This window comes from Onychostoma macrolepis, chromosome 04 (genome assembly GCF_012432095.1).
Source record: "Onychostoma macrolepis isolate SWU-2019 chromosome 04, ASM1243209v1, whole genome shotgun sequence".
Classification (NCBI taxonomy): Eukaryota; Metazoa; Chordata; class Actinopteri; order Cypriniformes; family Cyprinidae; genus Onychostoma; species Onychostoma macrolepis.
In genome coordinates this window covers 18,469,112-18,487,092 of record NC_081158.1, presented here as the reverse complement: position 1 = coordinate 18,487,092, position 17,981 = coordinate 18,469,112, and the positions used below count along the sequence as shown (strand labels likewise).

General features: G+C 36.3%; 1 protein-coding gene across 2 annotated transcripts in view; it reads left to right on the top strand.

The window, feature by feature from the left end:
* The first annotated feature begins 5,686 nt into the window (after positions 1–5,686).
* The window catches only part of sfmbt2 (Scm like with four mbt domains 2), a 52,485-nt gene continuing 40,190 nt past the window's right edge, over positions 5,687–17,981 (top strand). For both annotated transcript variants that reach the window (XM_058773905.1, XM_058773904.1), the window contains exons 1-3: positions 5,687–5,813; positions 12,682–12,776; positions 14,118–14,358. In XM_058773905.1, coding sequence (XP_058629888.1) covers positions 12,684–12,776; positions 14,118–14,358 — 334 coding nt within the window. In that variant the 5' untranslated portion in view covers positions 5,687–5,813; positions 12,682–12,683. The remainder of the gene's footprint in view (positions 5,814–12,681; positions 12,777–14,117; positions 14,359–17,981) is intronic.

The following is a 17,981-nucleotide window of genomic DNA, read 5'->3' as shown; positions in this document are numbered from 1 at the left end:
TAGTGTACTTAGTTTTACAGCAATTTTACAGTGGTATGAAATACAGCAGCAACTGGATAATTGTTGCCATTAAGTTACTTTTAATTTGACAAACATTTTACGGTTATACACTCTTTTGAAATCAAACTGTGTTGCATTATCATGTAGGCTATTTTACAACAAAAATAGCTCCTAGCATATAATTACATTTCTTAACTGAATAGTGTCACCTTTAACTTGTTCATATTAGCTTTAGGAATACCTTTAAGTGTCAGTTTTGTCACTTAGGGAAAAGTACTGGCACGGCTTAATTATAACCACGCATGCCTTTTAATGCTCTTGTAAAAGTTTAGTAGTATTTTAAAATAAATGCCTTTTCTCAGATTTGTTTCTGTTTTTAGGTATGAAGCTGAGGAGTCTGCACAGGCCTAGCAATATCATTTGACCTATTCAAGTATTTTTATAGTTTTGTTTTATATTTTGTTTCACCCAATAAAAAAATGTGATTTAGAGATTGAGTTGAAGTCATTTTCTTCACAGTTGAAATATTTTATCATGTAATTTAAAATGTATTGAGCACCACATAAAATCAACAGATCAGGTCAGGTACAGGTTTCCAAAAAACAAAAACAAAAACAAAAAAACTGTGTATTTTAAGAGTTGGAGTGGTTTGAAAGATGATTTTGGGCCATTTGTGGGTTCAGTGTGGTCATCCATTTGGGCCCTATAAGGGTTCTGTATGTGGCCCACCTTGGCCCCAATTATCAGAACCCATTTGGGACATATGTGGGCCCATATAATGAAAATCTATATGGGCCCCACCTAGAGCCCACTATGGACCCATCATGTGCCCCTATGGGCTAACACACATGGGGCCCAAGTGGAGCTGATGGACAAAATTGTATGGGTCCCATTTGGGTTGTCCATGCAGGTCCCAAGTGTCAGCCCATCAAAAACCCACATGGGGCCCACGTGAAAATGTTGGCTGGGTTTATAGTTATCGTGCTTGGTGTGAACGGGCCTTTAGACTGGTTTTGTGGTCCAGGGTCACATATGGTTAGGGTTAGGATTAGGGTTTGGTTTAGGTAATTATGCATGTAATTATGCATAATTAATTGTTATTACAATAGTAAGTACATGTAACGTGTAACAAGGACACCTTTAAATAAAGTGTTACCTTTTTTTATTTTCTTTTGGAATTATATTATATTATATACAACGAAATCAGATGCAAAACATTTTCTGAAAAAATAAATAAATGCAATACATCAAATTCAAATCATATTGGGGGATCTTATTTCACCAGTTAGAGGTACAGTTTTAAAAAAATATACTTACTTGAGAATATGAGAAAAAAACATGTTGCCTATGTATAGCCTTTATTATTTCTCTGTATTTTATTTTAATCCAAAGTTAAAAAATAGAAGTTATTGATGGACCTCTTGGAATAGGGCAATCAATTGTTCTAATCAATCTCAGGGTATGTTAGTGTACTTGTGTGATGCATCTGCTGATCTCTTGGACCTTATAAAATCTATCTTTATGAGTAAACCATTCACAAAATACAGATGTTTTTCAGAAGTTACTACAGCAACCAACCTCTCATAAAATCATTGCCGCATATCAGCTTTATAAGCACTAAGTCAATGTTCCTCAGCATTTTTTAAGCCACTTTCAGCCGTGACACACAGTAAAAGGAGTGTAATGGGGTGGGACTGCTTGGTTTTTCAGCTTCAATGATCCATAACTCTAAAGACATTAAGATATGCAATGCAACAATGAGGCAGAACATAGGAGCACAGCTGAAGCATGTCAAACAGAAAAAAAGAAGAAGAAAAATTGCATAACATCAGATATAGATTTGACTTCAACAAAATAAAAAGCAGTATATGACAATGAGGTGCATTAATCAGCAACTACAAACTGTATTTGGTTTATTGTTTATAAAAATGATCCCATGGTAAATCATGCACATCCCATGGTGTGTGCAGCCCAGACATACAAGATAGCAGTAGCCATCACAGGAAGCACTGATAACAACGGTAACAAAGTGCTCATAACAAAGGACTACCAGGCTTGGGACTTTCAAGACCACTGAAGTAGAGATCACCGGGCTTGGGACCTTCAGGACCACTGGTCCCTGGTGCTGACTGCTGAGATCACTGGACTTGGGACCACTGGTCTATGGAGCACTGGTACACTCAGGCTTGGGAAAGCTGAGAAAACTGGACTTGGGACTACCAGATTAGGGAGAAAGAACCAACAAGTTAAGGATGCCACCACCAGACTTATGACCTCCAGGCTAGAGAGCCCTGGGACAACCAGACTTGGGAGCACTGAGACCACCGAACTATTGAGCACTGGGACCAATGGACTTGGGAGCACTGAGATCACCAGGCTAAGGAACACTGGGACCACCAGACGCTAGGGAACACTGTGGTAGGACCACCAGGCTAGATTTTGTAGTGAGGAACGAGAATGAGGGTGGACAGGGTGCCACCACTGGCTGGGAAATGCTAGGGCTCATTGGGGAGCATGGATGTATCCCACAGTGTAACGGGACAGGCAGATTCTTATAGCTTAATTAATGAACTGATCCAATTTGAACTCACATCTGCCTCCTGGCAGACAAGACTTAACAGGCTCATTGAGTGATATAAGTCCTTAAAAGCTTTCTCCTCCCAGTCCACAAAGCTGGATTGAGCACAAAAGCACTCTGTATAGTCCTCAGTGGTGTCTCTCCCTGCCAAAGGCACGCAAACTAATCTGCTGGATCCATGGGTAGTGGTCAGGTCTTCTGTAATGCTTGGTAAGATCAGGAACAAGGATCCGATTGCAGATTATGATTTATTAAAGAAAATAACAAAATACAAGAAACAGAAGAAAGGAAATAAAGAACAAATCTGAGCAAGCCAACAAATCATACTCAAATGGAAATGAAATCAACATAACCACAGTAAACACTCAAGCTTATAAACACAGGGGTGACAAAGAAAAGGAACTTAAAAGAGGGAAACAGGAACTGAAAGCACAAGAATACAAACTAAGAGTCAACATAAACACAAACAGAACTATAATTACAATTTTAAGTTGTTTTTAAAAAAAAAATGTAATATTTACATGATGCAAAGCTGAATTACGTTACTAAAGTTTTCAGTATCACCTGATCCTTCAGGAATCTAAATGGTTATTTGGTGCTTTCTTACTATTGTAAATGTTGAAAACACTTGTGCTGCATTATATTTTTTTGTAGAAACTGAAATATTTTCTACGGACTATTTGATGAATAGAAAGTTCATTTAATAGAAATATTTTGTAACATTAGAAATGTGCTGTCACTTTTGATCAACATCCTTACTGAATAAAAGTAATATCTTATAGAGTTTTAGATTGTATCTAAATAAATAAACAAACAAAGGTAAGTCCTACCGAGCGTTAGCATGTTTAAAAATAAATTAATAAATAAAGCAATATGAAATAGGAAACAAAAGGGGTTTTAAGGTTCAAAAACAAATGTTAATGGGTTATTAGTATTTACAGTTTATAGTTGTAGCCTACTTCCTACATAAGTGCTCAGTCATGAAACATCTAGACTGTGTGTGTAATAATAGATGCCTTTGTTGTATTGATGATATTGGTGTGATATTATGGATAAATAATCTAATTAACTTTTTATTTGACTTAAAGGACCAAAATGACTTCTAATATAAAGACATTAAAGTACTGATGACTTAGGGAGGTTTTGAAGTAGTCTTTCTCAAGATGTGTGCATGACCACCTTGTAGACAGAACAACTATTAAACACTGATTTTAATGGGGGTGATCGTATAAAATACATAAAAGGAAAGTGGCTGCAAATATACATTGCAAAAACATGTTGTCAGTTAACCTATAAATGTGTTTCATGTTAACATCTAAATTGACTGTTAATTAAATATAACAGTTACACAGATAAAGGTCATTTTAAGGGTCTTGTCAGGTAACGATTTTAACAGTGTAGTTATAAATCTTGAACCTGATATTTTGAAAATCATTATAAAACAGATCTGTAATGTGCTGGATATTTTCATTCACATACTTTTCTGAAGGCCTTTATACCAATCTATCGGCTACCAGATAAAGTCCAGAGCTAATTTCCCTAGGCAAAACTTTCAGTACTACACTACAGCATGGAGAGGATAAAGTATTGACCCACATTGTCTATCTCCTCTCACAAGGTCACTGCTCCAGCAGTGGTAATCTGTCCCTGGACGTGCTTGTCACAGTCTCCTCTTGTAGATTAAGCTCAAGGCATGAACCATCTGTTACTGTAACATCACTAAGTGGAAGCATTGCGCTTATTAAATGAGAGCAGTTTTTTTTTTTTTTTTTTTTTTTTGGGGTGGACAAGGACGTTCACCTTGTAGTGTTCTACATGAAAGTGTGATTGGTTTAGCGTGATGGTGTTGCCTGATAAACTAACTCCTATTTCTGCACTGATGCTATTGAGAACCCTTTTTGTTGTTGTTGTTGTTGCTCTGGAGGAGGAGTACTTTACAGTGAGCTGTAAACTGTAAAGTATCATATTGATGTCAATTTAAATTCAGCACAGCAATAAATACTGTTACCACAGGATGGCAATGGAGGACAAGATGAGCACTGAATTTGTATGTCTGAAATAGGTTTGTAATTTCTAAACAATATTTAATTGTTTTGCATTCATTATTAAATAAAAAATATGCTTTATTCATTAATAAAAACAATACATTGTTTTTTCATTAATTTGCGATTAGATATACTGTAACATTCATTACATAAAGTTGTGATGAATATGTACACTGTAAAATGTATTTGTTAGGTAACATATGGCTTCAAGTTTTAAGATGAGGTAGAAATAGACCATTAAGATTGTTATTAACTTGTTATAACTTTTTACAATGTATCCGACATTGTCATATTCATTTAATAGCTATATATTTTTGTAAATGAAAGTTAGGCTATATTTACTTAAGCTATTTTGTTTTGATGACTATTATAATGACGTTAAACTGAAAGCATGACTTTTTCTGAACTTTTATTTGTGAAATATTCAGTATTTTAGATCTTGTCCTTATTTAAGCTAGCCTACGTAATGTCACCAAAATATGACTGTTGTGGAAAAGAAATATAGCTGACAGAAGGAAAAAATGACAAATTGAATTATAGAAACAATATGAAAGATGTTTCTTTCTTTCTTTTTGAGTTTTAATATATAAGAAATCACTTTAAATTATATTTACAAACATGGAAGTAAAAAGACACTCCACGTGTAAAGAGCTCAATGGTTTTTGCGTAAGTGTGAAGAAATAATCAAATGATCAAGATGAAAAACAAATGAGGTTGCAACAGCAGCCCTCTCTTGTTTACACTGTCTGTGTTCAAAACATAGCGAGTTACCTACATAGAGAGGATTTCATTAGCATTTCTACCACGTTCTCTGACAGCATTTTTGGCCATCGAAATGTCGAAAGCGTCCAAAAACGATGCGTGCGTCAATGATGCCCAAAAGTGCTGCAAGCGCCTATGAATGCCCGATACTGTCCAAGCAGGCGGCTCGCAAGGTTTTAAGACACAGCCATGAGTTTCCCCACACGAGGGAGGCGGAGGCTCGGGCCCATTTCTATTTATAATGGGCTGAACAAATTTTGCAACTGTAAAGGTCAATGAAGGAGTCGGTTTGAAAATAATCTGTAGATGTTGAGACATGCGCAGATGCGGGATGATGCCATATTGGACACACACATACACACACCGCTCCTGCTTCAACCAGAACACCGGATCACTCAATTCAGATAGACGGAAAAAACTCGCTTAAGGTAAAAGCAACATTATCAGCATGAACTTCATTCTGTAATAGTGATCGTGACTGACACGGACTCGCGCTTCTTTGGGCGAATTTCCGCGTCCAGACGCTTTTTCCTCGTTAAAAACATTTGGAGGTTGTTCGTAACAGTCAGAAATATACAGAAGCGTCTGCGTAAGAGTTGACAAAACGCTCCGAAAATAAGTAAGTAAGTAACCTTATTTATACGTAACATGAATGCCGAGCGACCGCACTTTCGATTCTGCCGATAAATATATTTAGAGACGCGCGCCGGGAATGTCGTGGAAAAATAACGTTTATGTAACAAGCGATATTTTCGTGTCGTGTTCTTCCTCAAAGCGACTCTCTCTCTGTTACTATTGACTTTATTTTCAAACTGCCATTTGACCTCCTTTCGATTTCAAAGGACACAACGTTCAGGCGTAAATATCGACACTTAAGTTTACATATTCGGGCGGTGTTTATATAAATGTGTGAACGTCACGAACCGGTCGGTGTGCGTGATTCAGGTGCGCAGAATATGAGCCGAAATCCTCGTTCCTCATGTGTCAAATCCACTTTCAACATGGCGGGTTAAGGTGTGTTAAAACTGCCATGCAAAATCTTTGAAGAAGGAAAAAATAAAACCGCACTGGTTACGCATTCAGTTTTCGTTTCTTTCGCTGCACCTGGACGTGCTTTAATGAATTAAATTCAAAGTTGTCGTTTGGCGACGTCGGTGGAGTTTTTTTCCGCTGCAATACTTTTAGAGTGTGTAAAGTACAGTAGTATCACACATGCTCATACAATATTTCCTGTTTCGCTTTGTGCACTCTTCGCTGTGCGGGCTGACAGAGAGCCATCATTTTATTCGCATATTATTCCTATTAATCAAACGGTTCCCCAGTTTCAAAAAGCTATTTATTAAGACGTTACACGCTTTGGCGAGTGAACGAACCATCGTGTTCTTTTCAAATCAATTATGATGATTTTGAATTAAAAGTGATTAATTTTCCGCAAAAATGCGGGTAGCTATTTATTTGATCAACCTTTATATTAGTGGATGTCGCGGTAAATCCATTGGGTTTTATTCATACGGGCGGATTAAACTGATGAAGGGGAAGTCACGCGTTTGGAGATGAGATGAACTGAGATCAAATTATATATTTTTTTAATTCTCTGCCTGACCTGAAAAAGATGGACAGGAATAAGTCTCTTCACGTCTACGCTGGTAGCCTTTTTAAACTACCATATATAGATAGCAAGCCCATTTTTTAAGAAGCGTTTGTTTAGCCTAATTAAACCGTTCTGCCATAAGAAATAAAGAGCTGCAACACTTCAACGATACGGTTATGGAATTCATGGCATCCAAATCATCGATGTGTTGAGCTGAATCAGTGTAGCTAAGCTTCGATAAAGCTTGACATTTGAATCGATTGTGCCTTCACAGTTGAGCCAGAAAACATTTTTTTCATTAGGCTAAGGTAAAAACAAGAGACGAAAGCAGATACGACACCTGTCCGGCGCTTACAGGGTGCGAGTTAGGGAGAAGAGGCTGACCCGCTAATTAAGGCCTGAACCCTCAAAACTAAGTCAAAACAAAAGATTGGAGGTCTTAAAAGTGGCCTACGTATTATATTTTACATTCAGCCCAGGAGCCACAAAGTTTACGAGTTATCGCACTTGCGGCCAAATAGACGCAAACAGAAGTTGCTTTAGTCTGAGGAGGTAACCATAGCAACAGTACGCAGCTTGAGCACGTACAGTACATAAACAAAGCGTGACAAATACGTTTTAATTATTACAAAATGTGTGATATGTCACAGAAACGTTAAAAATAATATATATATATATATATATATATATAGCTAGCAGTGGAGACTACCTGCGCGAGATTCACCAACGTTTTGTGACCTGAATTAGGCTACCTAAAAAAAAACATCGCACAGATGTTGATTACGTAACATGTAAAGTACTGGGAAGCCATATTTAAAGCACACAAACACTGTTAGATGTGCATTGTGAGTGAGAGATATGCGATACGTCATAGGGTAATCAGATAGGTTACCCTCGGGTCGCGCAGATCGGGTGACTGCTGCTCTTCTGTTGTGGATTGGATAATGCGATTTACATTCAGCCCATTGTGATGTAATGTCATTGAGGACGTGAAAGCAAATGTTGGTGGCCTCCAATTAGACAGACTTTCACATTTATAATGATTCATTTAAAAGGGAACTTGCCTTGTAAACATCTTACAGTGCAGGAATGCATGGGCAGTGTTTATTCTTATTTGGGATAGGCTTATGCATAGCTCCTACATCCTACACATATTATCTAACATTATCAGCTCACGTAGTATACTGACAGCATGGGTTTTCCTTTATAAGGTCACAAAGGTGTTTTTATAGAGAATGATGCCATGGGTATTTTTGTTTGTCTGGTAAAGAGAAAATAGCAAGGAACTGAATACTGTGCCTTGGTAATGCCATCATGTTGTGTTTTTTGAGAAGTGATGTCATCCTATTTCAGTTCAAGACTAATGCTTTAATGGTAACACTTTAGTATAGGGAACAATTTTCATGCCTATTATTAACATATTGGCTGTTTATTAACTATAAAGCACATATTCGGCATGAACATAGCCTATTCTACATCCCTAATCCTACCCAATACCTAAACTTAACAACTACCTTACTAACCTTACTACTAGCCTTACTACTAACCTTACCTTACTACTAGCAGCAAATTAGGAGTTTATTAAGGCAAACGTCATTAATGGTTTGTTGGTGAGAATTGGACCTTAAAATAAAGTGGGACTGCTTTAATATGGAATGCTTTATAGAAAAACATCAGGTATAAGTGGCAGAAAAAAGAGATAGGGACGAGTCAGATGGATTGAAACGAACCTGTTGGTATAACATGTTTGTTTCAGTCCATTTGAGTTGCCACTATCATTCATTTTTAACTTTTTAATTTTTTTTCTGGCTTGCCTGAAGCGAATTCATAGTGGTTGGATTAGCCTAAATGTAATGAACTAACATTGCAAGTTGGTGGCTACTTGCATGTGTAAAAGGGAAACTGTTCTGAGAAACAGAGATAGCAATTTTACACGTTCACACGTTAAACATGAGAACGCTTGAAGACTTGTATTTAATATACATATATAAGACACCAATAGAAGATTGACCACACAGTTGTAATAGATGCTGTAGGCCTGTTTGAGTTCACTATATGCATTGCAGCATTAATTAATTATGATAAACTATCCATTCAGTTGTATCCGACTCTCTGTGACATTAGGGAGAAACATTCTCCATGCTATCCCATCAAGCACTGCTTCTTTGTTCATATTAGTATCTGTTTCAATGGTATCATGCTAGCAAGTTCTTTGCCATCCCCTTCTTCTGATTCCACTGACCTTCCCAACATTACTGACTTTTCTAGCAAGTTTGCACACATAACATGGCCAAAGAAAGTCAGTCATATTGATTTCAGCTTCTAGTGATGACCCATTGCAATCAAGTACTTCTCCTAATTCTAAAGAATTATACAGATTACTTATTGTTTTATTGTTTGCTGTTTTTACTTGTGCTGTGGTTGTTGTCACTGTCAGTTATGTGGTGATTTTTCAGATATCCTTTTTTTTATTATTATTCATTATCATTGTTGAGGTTTGTGTGTTAAGTTCTGATGTGCATGTATAATTGAATACTTGATTTTATTGACTTCTCTGTTGGTCCAAATCATTTTTTAATGGAGCTATTTCAGGGCTCTTGCCATAAGCATTTTCCTATATTCCTGATATATAGGCTTTCCTGGAAAACATTAAGCAAATAAGGCAAATAATCAAATCATGGAAAAAAAATAAAAAAAACACATTGTGTGCTGTAGGAAATAATTAAACTCAAGCTTTCAAGGTGAAGTGGGCTGAATTTTAATTATTATTATTTACATTGTAATGTCTGACCAAATAAATGTATTGCAACTTCCTAAACTAAACATCAGATAGATGAACACACAGCTAGCCTTAACAATTCCTCTCTCCAAGTTGGGTGATTAAAATGGATTATTAAATGCGTCTCAGATTGAAAAAGGCCAGAGCCATTTATTTTAATAAGAAAAGCAATGCTACATTGTGCTCCGATAATCCTTTAATTCCCCTTCCACAGTTTAACAAGTCCTGGATTAGAGCGAGAGAGGGCATCTGGCTCAATATGAGCTAATCGATAGTACGGCCTGCCTAAAATCTGGATTTACTCTGAAACAGCCCACATCATAGATTAGGTTTGATAATTCACTTTAATCCCACATCTTCAATCTGGAGGTGTCCTTCCACCCACAGGCCCAACTGCATTGGCTGAACCACAGCGAACCCACAATCAAGACATTAAAATGACAGCAGCAATCTGTCATTATTAAGTCGCTTTTTACACTAATAATTTAAAAAGACCTGTTTTGTTTTGCAATGGTAAATAGTATTATTTTTACTTCTGTAATGTTTTTCTCACATTTTTGCTAGCCCAGTTTATGAGAAATGGATCACATTTCTGTCTGACAGCAATTTGGATGAAAATTCCAGTGAACTGGGGACAGAACACCTTTTCCACATTTAAAACCCACATATAAGTCACAATGAATCCTTGTGACGTCAATTTCCGCTTTGATTCTCATCTTTCTGGATCGGGTTAGTGTGGAACACCGCCAGAAATATCTGCCAAATGAGTGACAGAACCAAATTTTTTTTTTCTGTGCAATTGGTCTGCTGTGTTTATAACACACAACAAATGCACATACACACACACACACACACACACACATAACAATACACTACCATCATGGCAAATATTGAGTGAGGCATTTGCAAGGAAGTGGTTTTGGTGTTAAAGTGCACTTCTCATTCTTAGTTCCATCTGAAACCAGAAGAAAAATGCTTTAGTGTCACAGTGTATGTATCATTCATTGCTCTTCATTCCAAAAAGAATACCTTCAAATATCTTTTTTCTTATGAAGAATCAATTTGCTTGTGTGGTGTTCTTGAGTTGAGAAAATGAATGGAAATTAAGGACTGGAATGATGGAAAAGGTTCTTCAGACCAGCATATTGGTTTCTGGCTTCTTTAGAAACTAGAAAATAAAAAATGTTGACATCAAAAAAACCTTTATTAGTCCCAAATGGAAGCTTTATTTTAAAGAATGGTGTATTGAATTCATGTGATTAAGCAAACCAAAAATGAGCAAACAAGGCATGCTATTCAAAGAAATAACAACATGTTAAAAGTATTAAAGCATTACTTGACTCCAGGTTAGAAGCAGTAGAAGCAGACGTAACCGAAACATGCTATTTTTGAAGACATCAGTGGTTTGAAGGATGCTGTCATTATCATGAGTGCAATCATCAGCTTTTCACATACTGGAGACTACACAGAAGATCCAAATCACAGCCAATTGGAGAGCAGAACAGACCTTTACACCAATTTAGATTACATGAAATTACTGCAAAATTGCAAAATGGTCTATTTGTTTACTCAGCCTTTTTGTTTGAAGCTCTCTTTGTTAACCTAGTGAACAATCCAGCATTTCTATAGACCATAGTGAGAGTATGATTTGATATGAATAAACAATGGAGCAAACAACATTTTCGATCTCAAGATGAGAGCAACAAGGTGTAGCTTGTGAGAAGTCCGCATCCTTTTCACACTGAAGTAAATCAAGAGGTGTTGTAGAATTGTAACCTTGTTTTAGTTTTAGTGTTCGATTCTTCACATTTATTTGTGTGAAACTGTTCTGTATGATCATCTTTGATAGATACGCGTCACTGCTCTCTAACATTGGAAGCTGGTAAAATATAATGAATGTGGAATTGTGCAAAAATTGTTGAATGCTTAGTAATAGAAATATGGAAGTCCTCCCCGTCCTGTCCATGGTTTAGATCAGGCATCCTCAAATCTGGCCCCACTCCTAGTTTAGCTCTAACCCTAATCAAACACACCTGAGCATGCTAATCAGTCTTCAAGATCATTAAAATCACAGGTAGGTGAGTTTGATCAGGGTTGGAGCTAAACTCTGCAGCAGATTGGCCCTCCAGGGAAAGATTTGAGGAACCTTGGTTTAGATGAATGAGGGTTTTATCTTGAATCTTCTAGAGGATTTCTTTCTAATTGAAGTCCTCAGCTGTGCTTAGCAATGGGAAAACACATTAGATTCTCCCACGCATTTAATTTTTTCTAAGTGAAACATCTGATGACTCATGACATAAATGGCCTTGTGTAAAACCAGAAATCTTTGGTGTATTTATTAATATAATAATGTTATTCGACTAGGTCTAGTTAGCTGAAAAGAGAGAGATGGTGGAGTGATAGGAATGCTGGTGTTTGTCATGAGTTTATGAATACTTCTCGCATTTGCTCATCAAAACGCGTCACTGCATTTGGTTATTATAGAGTCTTGTAAGATTATTGACAGTCGTTTGCAGACCAAGCTAGATACAAACTATGTGCAAATATGCAGGTTAGAATAACAAACAAACCACAGTATTTTAACTAACATCACATTTTTGTGTGAAACAAAATATTCATTAACCAAAATGTGGGGCAGAATTTGATTTAATGAGGAATTAATTGGGTTGTGAGAGTACTAGAACAGAAAACTGACCACAGAGGAAGTCAGTTTTTAGTTTTCTCATTATAGAGCTCCTTGTGGCTAGTGAAAACACAAAACATACTTGAGTTAAGAATTGCATTGGGACACATTTTGGAACACGATGCATGAAATTGAGCTGGTTAGAAACATTTGCATTCATGTGATTGAACAGAATGTGGCTTATGCAGATATGTAACCATGAAAATACATACACTCTCTTACTGTGTCCCTCTTTCCTACCAGGCATGGATTGTGTAGAGGAGGAGGTGGATTTTAACTGGGAGGAGTACCTCGAAGAAACTGGAGCCACTGCTGCCCCTCACACTTCATTCAGACATGTGAGAACACACAGACAGAATGTCTCTCTCTCTCTCTCTCTCTCTCTCTGTGAGACACACACACACACATACACACAAACTACCTACCCATACAAAAGCTTGGGATCAGTAAGATTTTTAATAGGTCACCAAGGCTGCATTTATTTAATCAAAAATACAGTAAAACAGTAATATAGTGAAATATTTACTTTAAATATTATTTTAAAATATAATTTATTCCTGTGGTGGCAAAGCTGAATTTTCATTAGCCTTTACTCCAGTGTCACATGATCCTTCAGAAATCATTCTAATATGCAGATTTACTAACAGTGTTTCTCCGCTTGATTTTTATATTTTTTTTCAAACCTGTGAACTTTTTTCCACATACACTTATTAATTTATTCAAAATAGAAATGTATAATTTCAATAGCGTTCAAAAGTTTGGGGTCAGTAGGTTTTCTTTCTTTCTTTTTTTGTTTTATTCAGCTAGGATACGTTAAATTGATTTTAAAAAATGTCAAGTAAAGATTTTATTGTTACAAATTATGTCTACTTTGAATAAAGGCTGTTATTTTTAACTTTTTATTCATCAAAGAATTCTGAAAATCACAGTATCACAGGTTCCAAAAAAAAATTAAAAATAAAGGTAAAGCACCTGTGTTTCTAGTATTGAAAATACATTTGCATAATAGGCTGATTTTCAGTCATGTGACACTGAAGACTGGAGTAATGGCTGCTGAAAAGTATATTAAAACAGTAAATAGTTATTTTAAATGGTAATAATTTGTAATATTTGTAATTGCAGTAATATTTCACAATATTACCGTTTTTACTGTATTTTGGATTCAATAAATGCAGCCTGGGTGAGCAGAAGAAACTTCCTTCAAAAATACTAGAAAAGCTCCCAAACGTTTGAATGCGTGTAATATTTTGTTGTTAATTTCGTAAATGGTGTTTTGGCGCAAAGTTACTTTGTAAAACCTAGAAAAAATAGACTGATTCCAACATGGCCACATTGTGTAACATGTTTCACTTCAAAATCATGAGCAAGTTTAAAAATACCACCCAGAAAACATGAAATACAGGTTAGGTTTGGTACTGTGTTGGGTTGCTCCTTGATGTCTAATGTCAAATCAGGTCCTGATGATCACACACATTAACAAAATAGGAGGTGTGCCATTTAACTTTAGGCCAAAACTGATCACTTTAATTACTCAAGGAAGTAATATCAACAGTATATTAGGGCCTATATGGTTATCAGTGTTTTTACTTTCTGAGGCCATCAGTAAGCACATATATTTTTCATGGAAGAATACAGCAAAGTCTTAATGCATCATACTAACATCTGACTGAACCTTACAGGTGGAGCTCAGTCTTCAGAGCAGTTTTCAGCCTGGAATGAAGCTTGAAGTAGCTAATAAAGGCAGTCTGGATACATATTGGGTGGCCACCATTATAACCACATGTGGTCAGCTGCTATTGTTACGCTACAGTGGCTATGGCGACGACCGCAAGGCCGACTTCTGGTGTGACGTCATGACAGCCGAACTTCATCCTGTCGGCTGGTGCGCTCAGAACAACAAAACGCTTCAGCCACCTGAAGGTAAGGCACAAGTGCACCCAAACCTAAACCAATGCACCTTCAGAGAAACTTGTCTATTCAAACACAGATTAAGCTCATTTTAAAACAGTCCCTCCTGTCTAAACAAATGACGTCCAAGCACACACACACACAGAGAGTTCTTCTCGCTATGTAAAGCAGTCCACCTTGTTTGTTCAAATAACAGCACCAAGTCTTATGCTAATCAAACAAACAATGCAAAGTTGTATTGAAATATGCGCATTGTCGTCCAAAAATGAATGAGTGAGCACTGTAATGTCTTTAACAGCTGGAAAGCCTCAGACAGGGTTTAGGTTTAAGTGGATTATTTTCTTCCAAAACTGGGATTGATTGATTCTTTGGAACTGGAAGCAGGTTATCAGTGTTATCCAATACACCATATCATTTCTTCATGAACTTTAACCTGGATTTTCAATGTTTGCCCAAAAACAGCAATGGTGAACAGTCACAATTCTTTACAAAAATCCAGCATTTGCTATTTGGGTTTATATTGTTATCACTTGCTATTATTGTTAGTAAAATACGTTCGTATGTAATTTCTTAGTGTAATTCTGAAGTGTAGTTGACCACTGCGCGTGATGTTTCTTTAGTCATTTTGGTCAATGTAAAATTGTTTGTTTGCTTTAGACAGTCCTAAATAAAGTTAGGTAGGGTTAGGGGTATAAAAAAATTATGCTGAAATGGAAACTTAAGAATAAGAGATTAGTTGAAAGTTTAGTTAAGAACACATTGACAAGTTACACATTTGTTTAAGATGTTTCACTATCCCAAAGAGCAAATTCATTAGTGTAGAATAAAACAGAATTAGAATTAGAAATTAAATTCTTGAAAAGTCTGTGGAGGTAATATAAAAAATTGAGACTTATTTGATCAAGATTAGAAGTACAGGACAGGTGTGGGTTTATTGAAATAAATATCTATTCGGCCAGAAAGTAATTCTTTTCTGTGATTTTAAAGAAATAGTCACCCAAAAAATTTCACCATGATTTACTCACCCTCAAGCCGTCCTAGGTGTATATGACTTTTTTCTGTCAGACGAATACAATCAGAGTTATATTAAAAAAATGTCCTGGCTCTTCCAAGCTTTATAATGGCAGTGAATGGGGGTCGAGATTTTGAAGCCCAAAAAAGTGCATCCATCCATCATAAAAAAAGTGCTCCACATGGCTCCGGGTGGTTAATAAAGGCAGAAACCAAAGCGAAATGATGCATTTATGTAAGAAAAATAACCATATTTAAAACTGTATAAACCGTAATCTCTAGCTTCCGCTAACTGTCGTATGCGTGTTCGCGAGAGAGTGGCGTTCCAGTGGACGACGTAGGTCGTAAGCATAGTGTAAGCTCCGGTGAGAAGTGACAAACGCAGAAGCGCAGAGGAGAGTGAAACAAAACAATGGTCACAAAGTAGAAGAAAAATGTTGGAGGATTGCGATATAAGCCAAGAGGAGACTGGTTTTCCTATGCTGTTAACAAATTCTCGCAAGACTAGCATATACTCACCGGAGCTATGTGGAGAACTTTTTATGATAAATGGATGCAGTTTTTTAGTCTTCAAAATCTTAACACCCATTCACTATAAAGCTTGGACTCTTCCAAGCCTTATAATGGACAGGACATTTTTTAATATGTCCAGAGTGCATATAATTAATAATAATCTAGTTGTGCTTAGGTGTACAATATTTTTTGGAAAAATTGTAATTCATTTGTCAAAGGTATTGGCACCTAAACACACACATACGGTATTTAATCTTAGGCTAGTCCAGTCATGATCATTTTAGGCAGTGGTGGAAAGAGTACTAAGAAATTATATTTAAGTAAAAGTATTGCTACTTAAGGAATAATTTACTTGAGTACAAGTAAAAGTACTGAAAAATAATACGACTCAAGTAAGAGTAAAAAAGTAGTTAGCTGAAAAACTACTCAAGTTACAAAGTACTTTAGTATTATTTTTCTATTTTTACCCAAAATGAGATGATGTGAGCATTATGGAACAGGGTTAACCCTAACCCTAACACCCATGTAGGCCTACTGTAATGTCTGCTTCACAAGTGAGACCCAGGAAATCCCTTATATGGACAAATGCATCAGATAGCACTATAATAACATGCAGATAGAGACGCTTTGACTGATGAAACATGGAACATAATAAACACACAACAGCAATCCAATGCTAATTGACATAGCTTGTATCACAGTATAGAATTTTATAAAATATATTTTCTGTCTCACTGTGATAAGACACAACATGGAACCACAGAGAAGTTTTTAAGTTGTTTTTTTTCAGTATTTTTCTAATGACAATTTTAGGATTGGTTTATACAAACACATAATGCGGCAGAATAGTTTCTATACTGTAATAAATGTTATGTCAATTAGCACTGTATTATTCATATACTATATTAATTACCTGGAACTTACCTGAAATTACCTTTTTTTAGCTACAGCAATAACAGGATGCCTTTGTCCATATTAGGGATTTCCTGCAAATCATAAGTTATTATAAATTACTTATAAGAGGCTTTGAATGAAACATGCACTGCATGAGTGTTTAGCACTCTGTAATGTTCACATCGTCTCATTTTGGATATGAATAAATCATCCAGTCATACATAGACTATCTTGTTTCTTCGCCCACACATCCAAAGCATGCGCACAGAAAAAGTGATTTTAAATGCAACTGATTAACAGATAAATCATGGTTGATCTATCTTACTTTCTTGCTCCATCCGTGCACTGTACGTTTATCAACCGAGTTTCTATTTACTTATACTGTGTGCTCTGGTATGACCCATTTCAGGAGCTGACAAAATTCAGATTTAAAATCAGAGCATAGCTCATTCACTAAAATATTGAAACGCTAATGATGATGATTCAAAACGACAACGCCGGTGATTGACAGTCAAAGCAAAGCGCGGTTTGAACGCCCCGCCCCCGCAGCTGAACTGGAAGTTTTGATTGGTTTTGCACCCGAGTCAGACCTGTCTGTTATTGGCTGAAGTGCAGGGCTCCACCCTAGGAGTTTCTCGCTCTGTTTCTCCATCGGCGCCTTCTTTGTCTATTTATTTATTTGGAACTTTGTACTTTTGGTGAAAAATAAATGTAGCTGAGTTGAATACTTTACTCACGTAAAAGTAAAAGTACCACAATTGAATTATACTCAAGAAAGTAGAAAAAATATAAAAATGTACTCAAGTACTGTAACGAAAGTATTTGTAATTAGTTACTTTCCACCTCTGATTTTAGGGTTGGGGCCTTCATTGTGGTACTGTGGTATTGCAGATCTTCACTGTGCATCCTACAACAGATTTAAGATTTTTAACCCTTGAATGTACGGTGTATGACTTCCGCATTTGGGTTACTGTCAAATATTTGCAATGTATTGTATTTTATCATATCATTTAATCCTACATGCTATGACACATTACTGGCTTAAAGACTTAAAATGTGTTAACAAACAGGTTATAACAGGTAAACACATAGTCTTTTCCTGTCAGAAACATTTGACCTGGTATCCTCCAAGACATCTAAAATCATCAGTTGGCGGATTCACTAATATTTGACAATCTCGATATCTTTTTGAACCACTCCACACGTCAGAGAATATT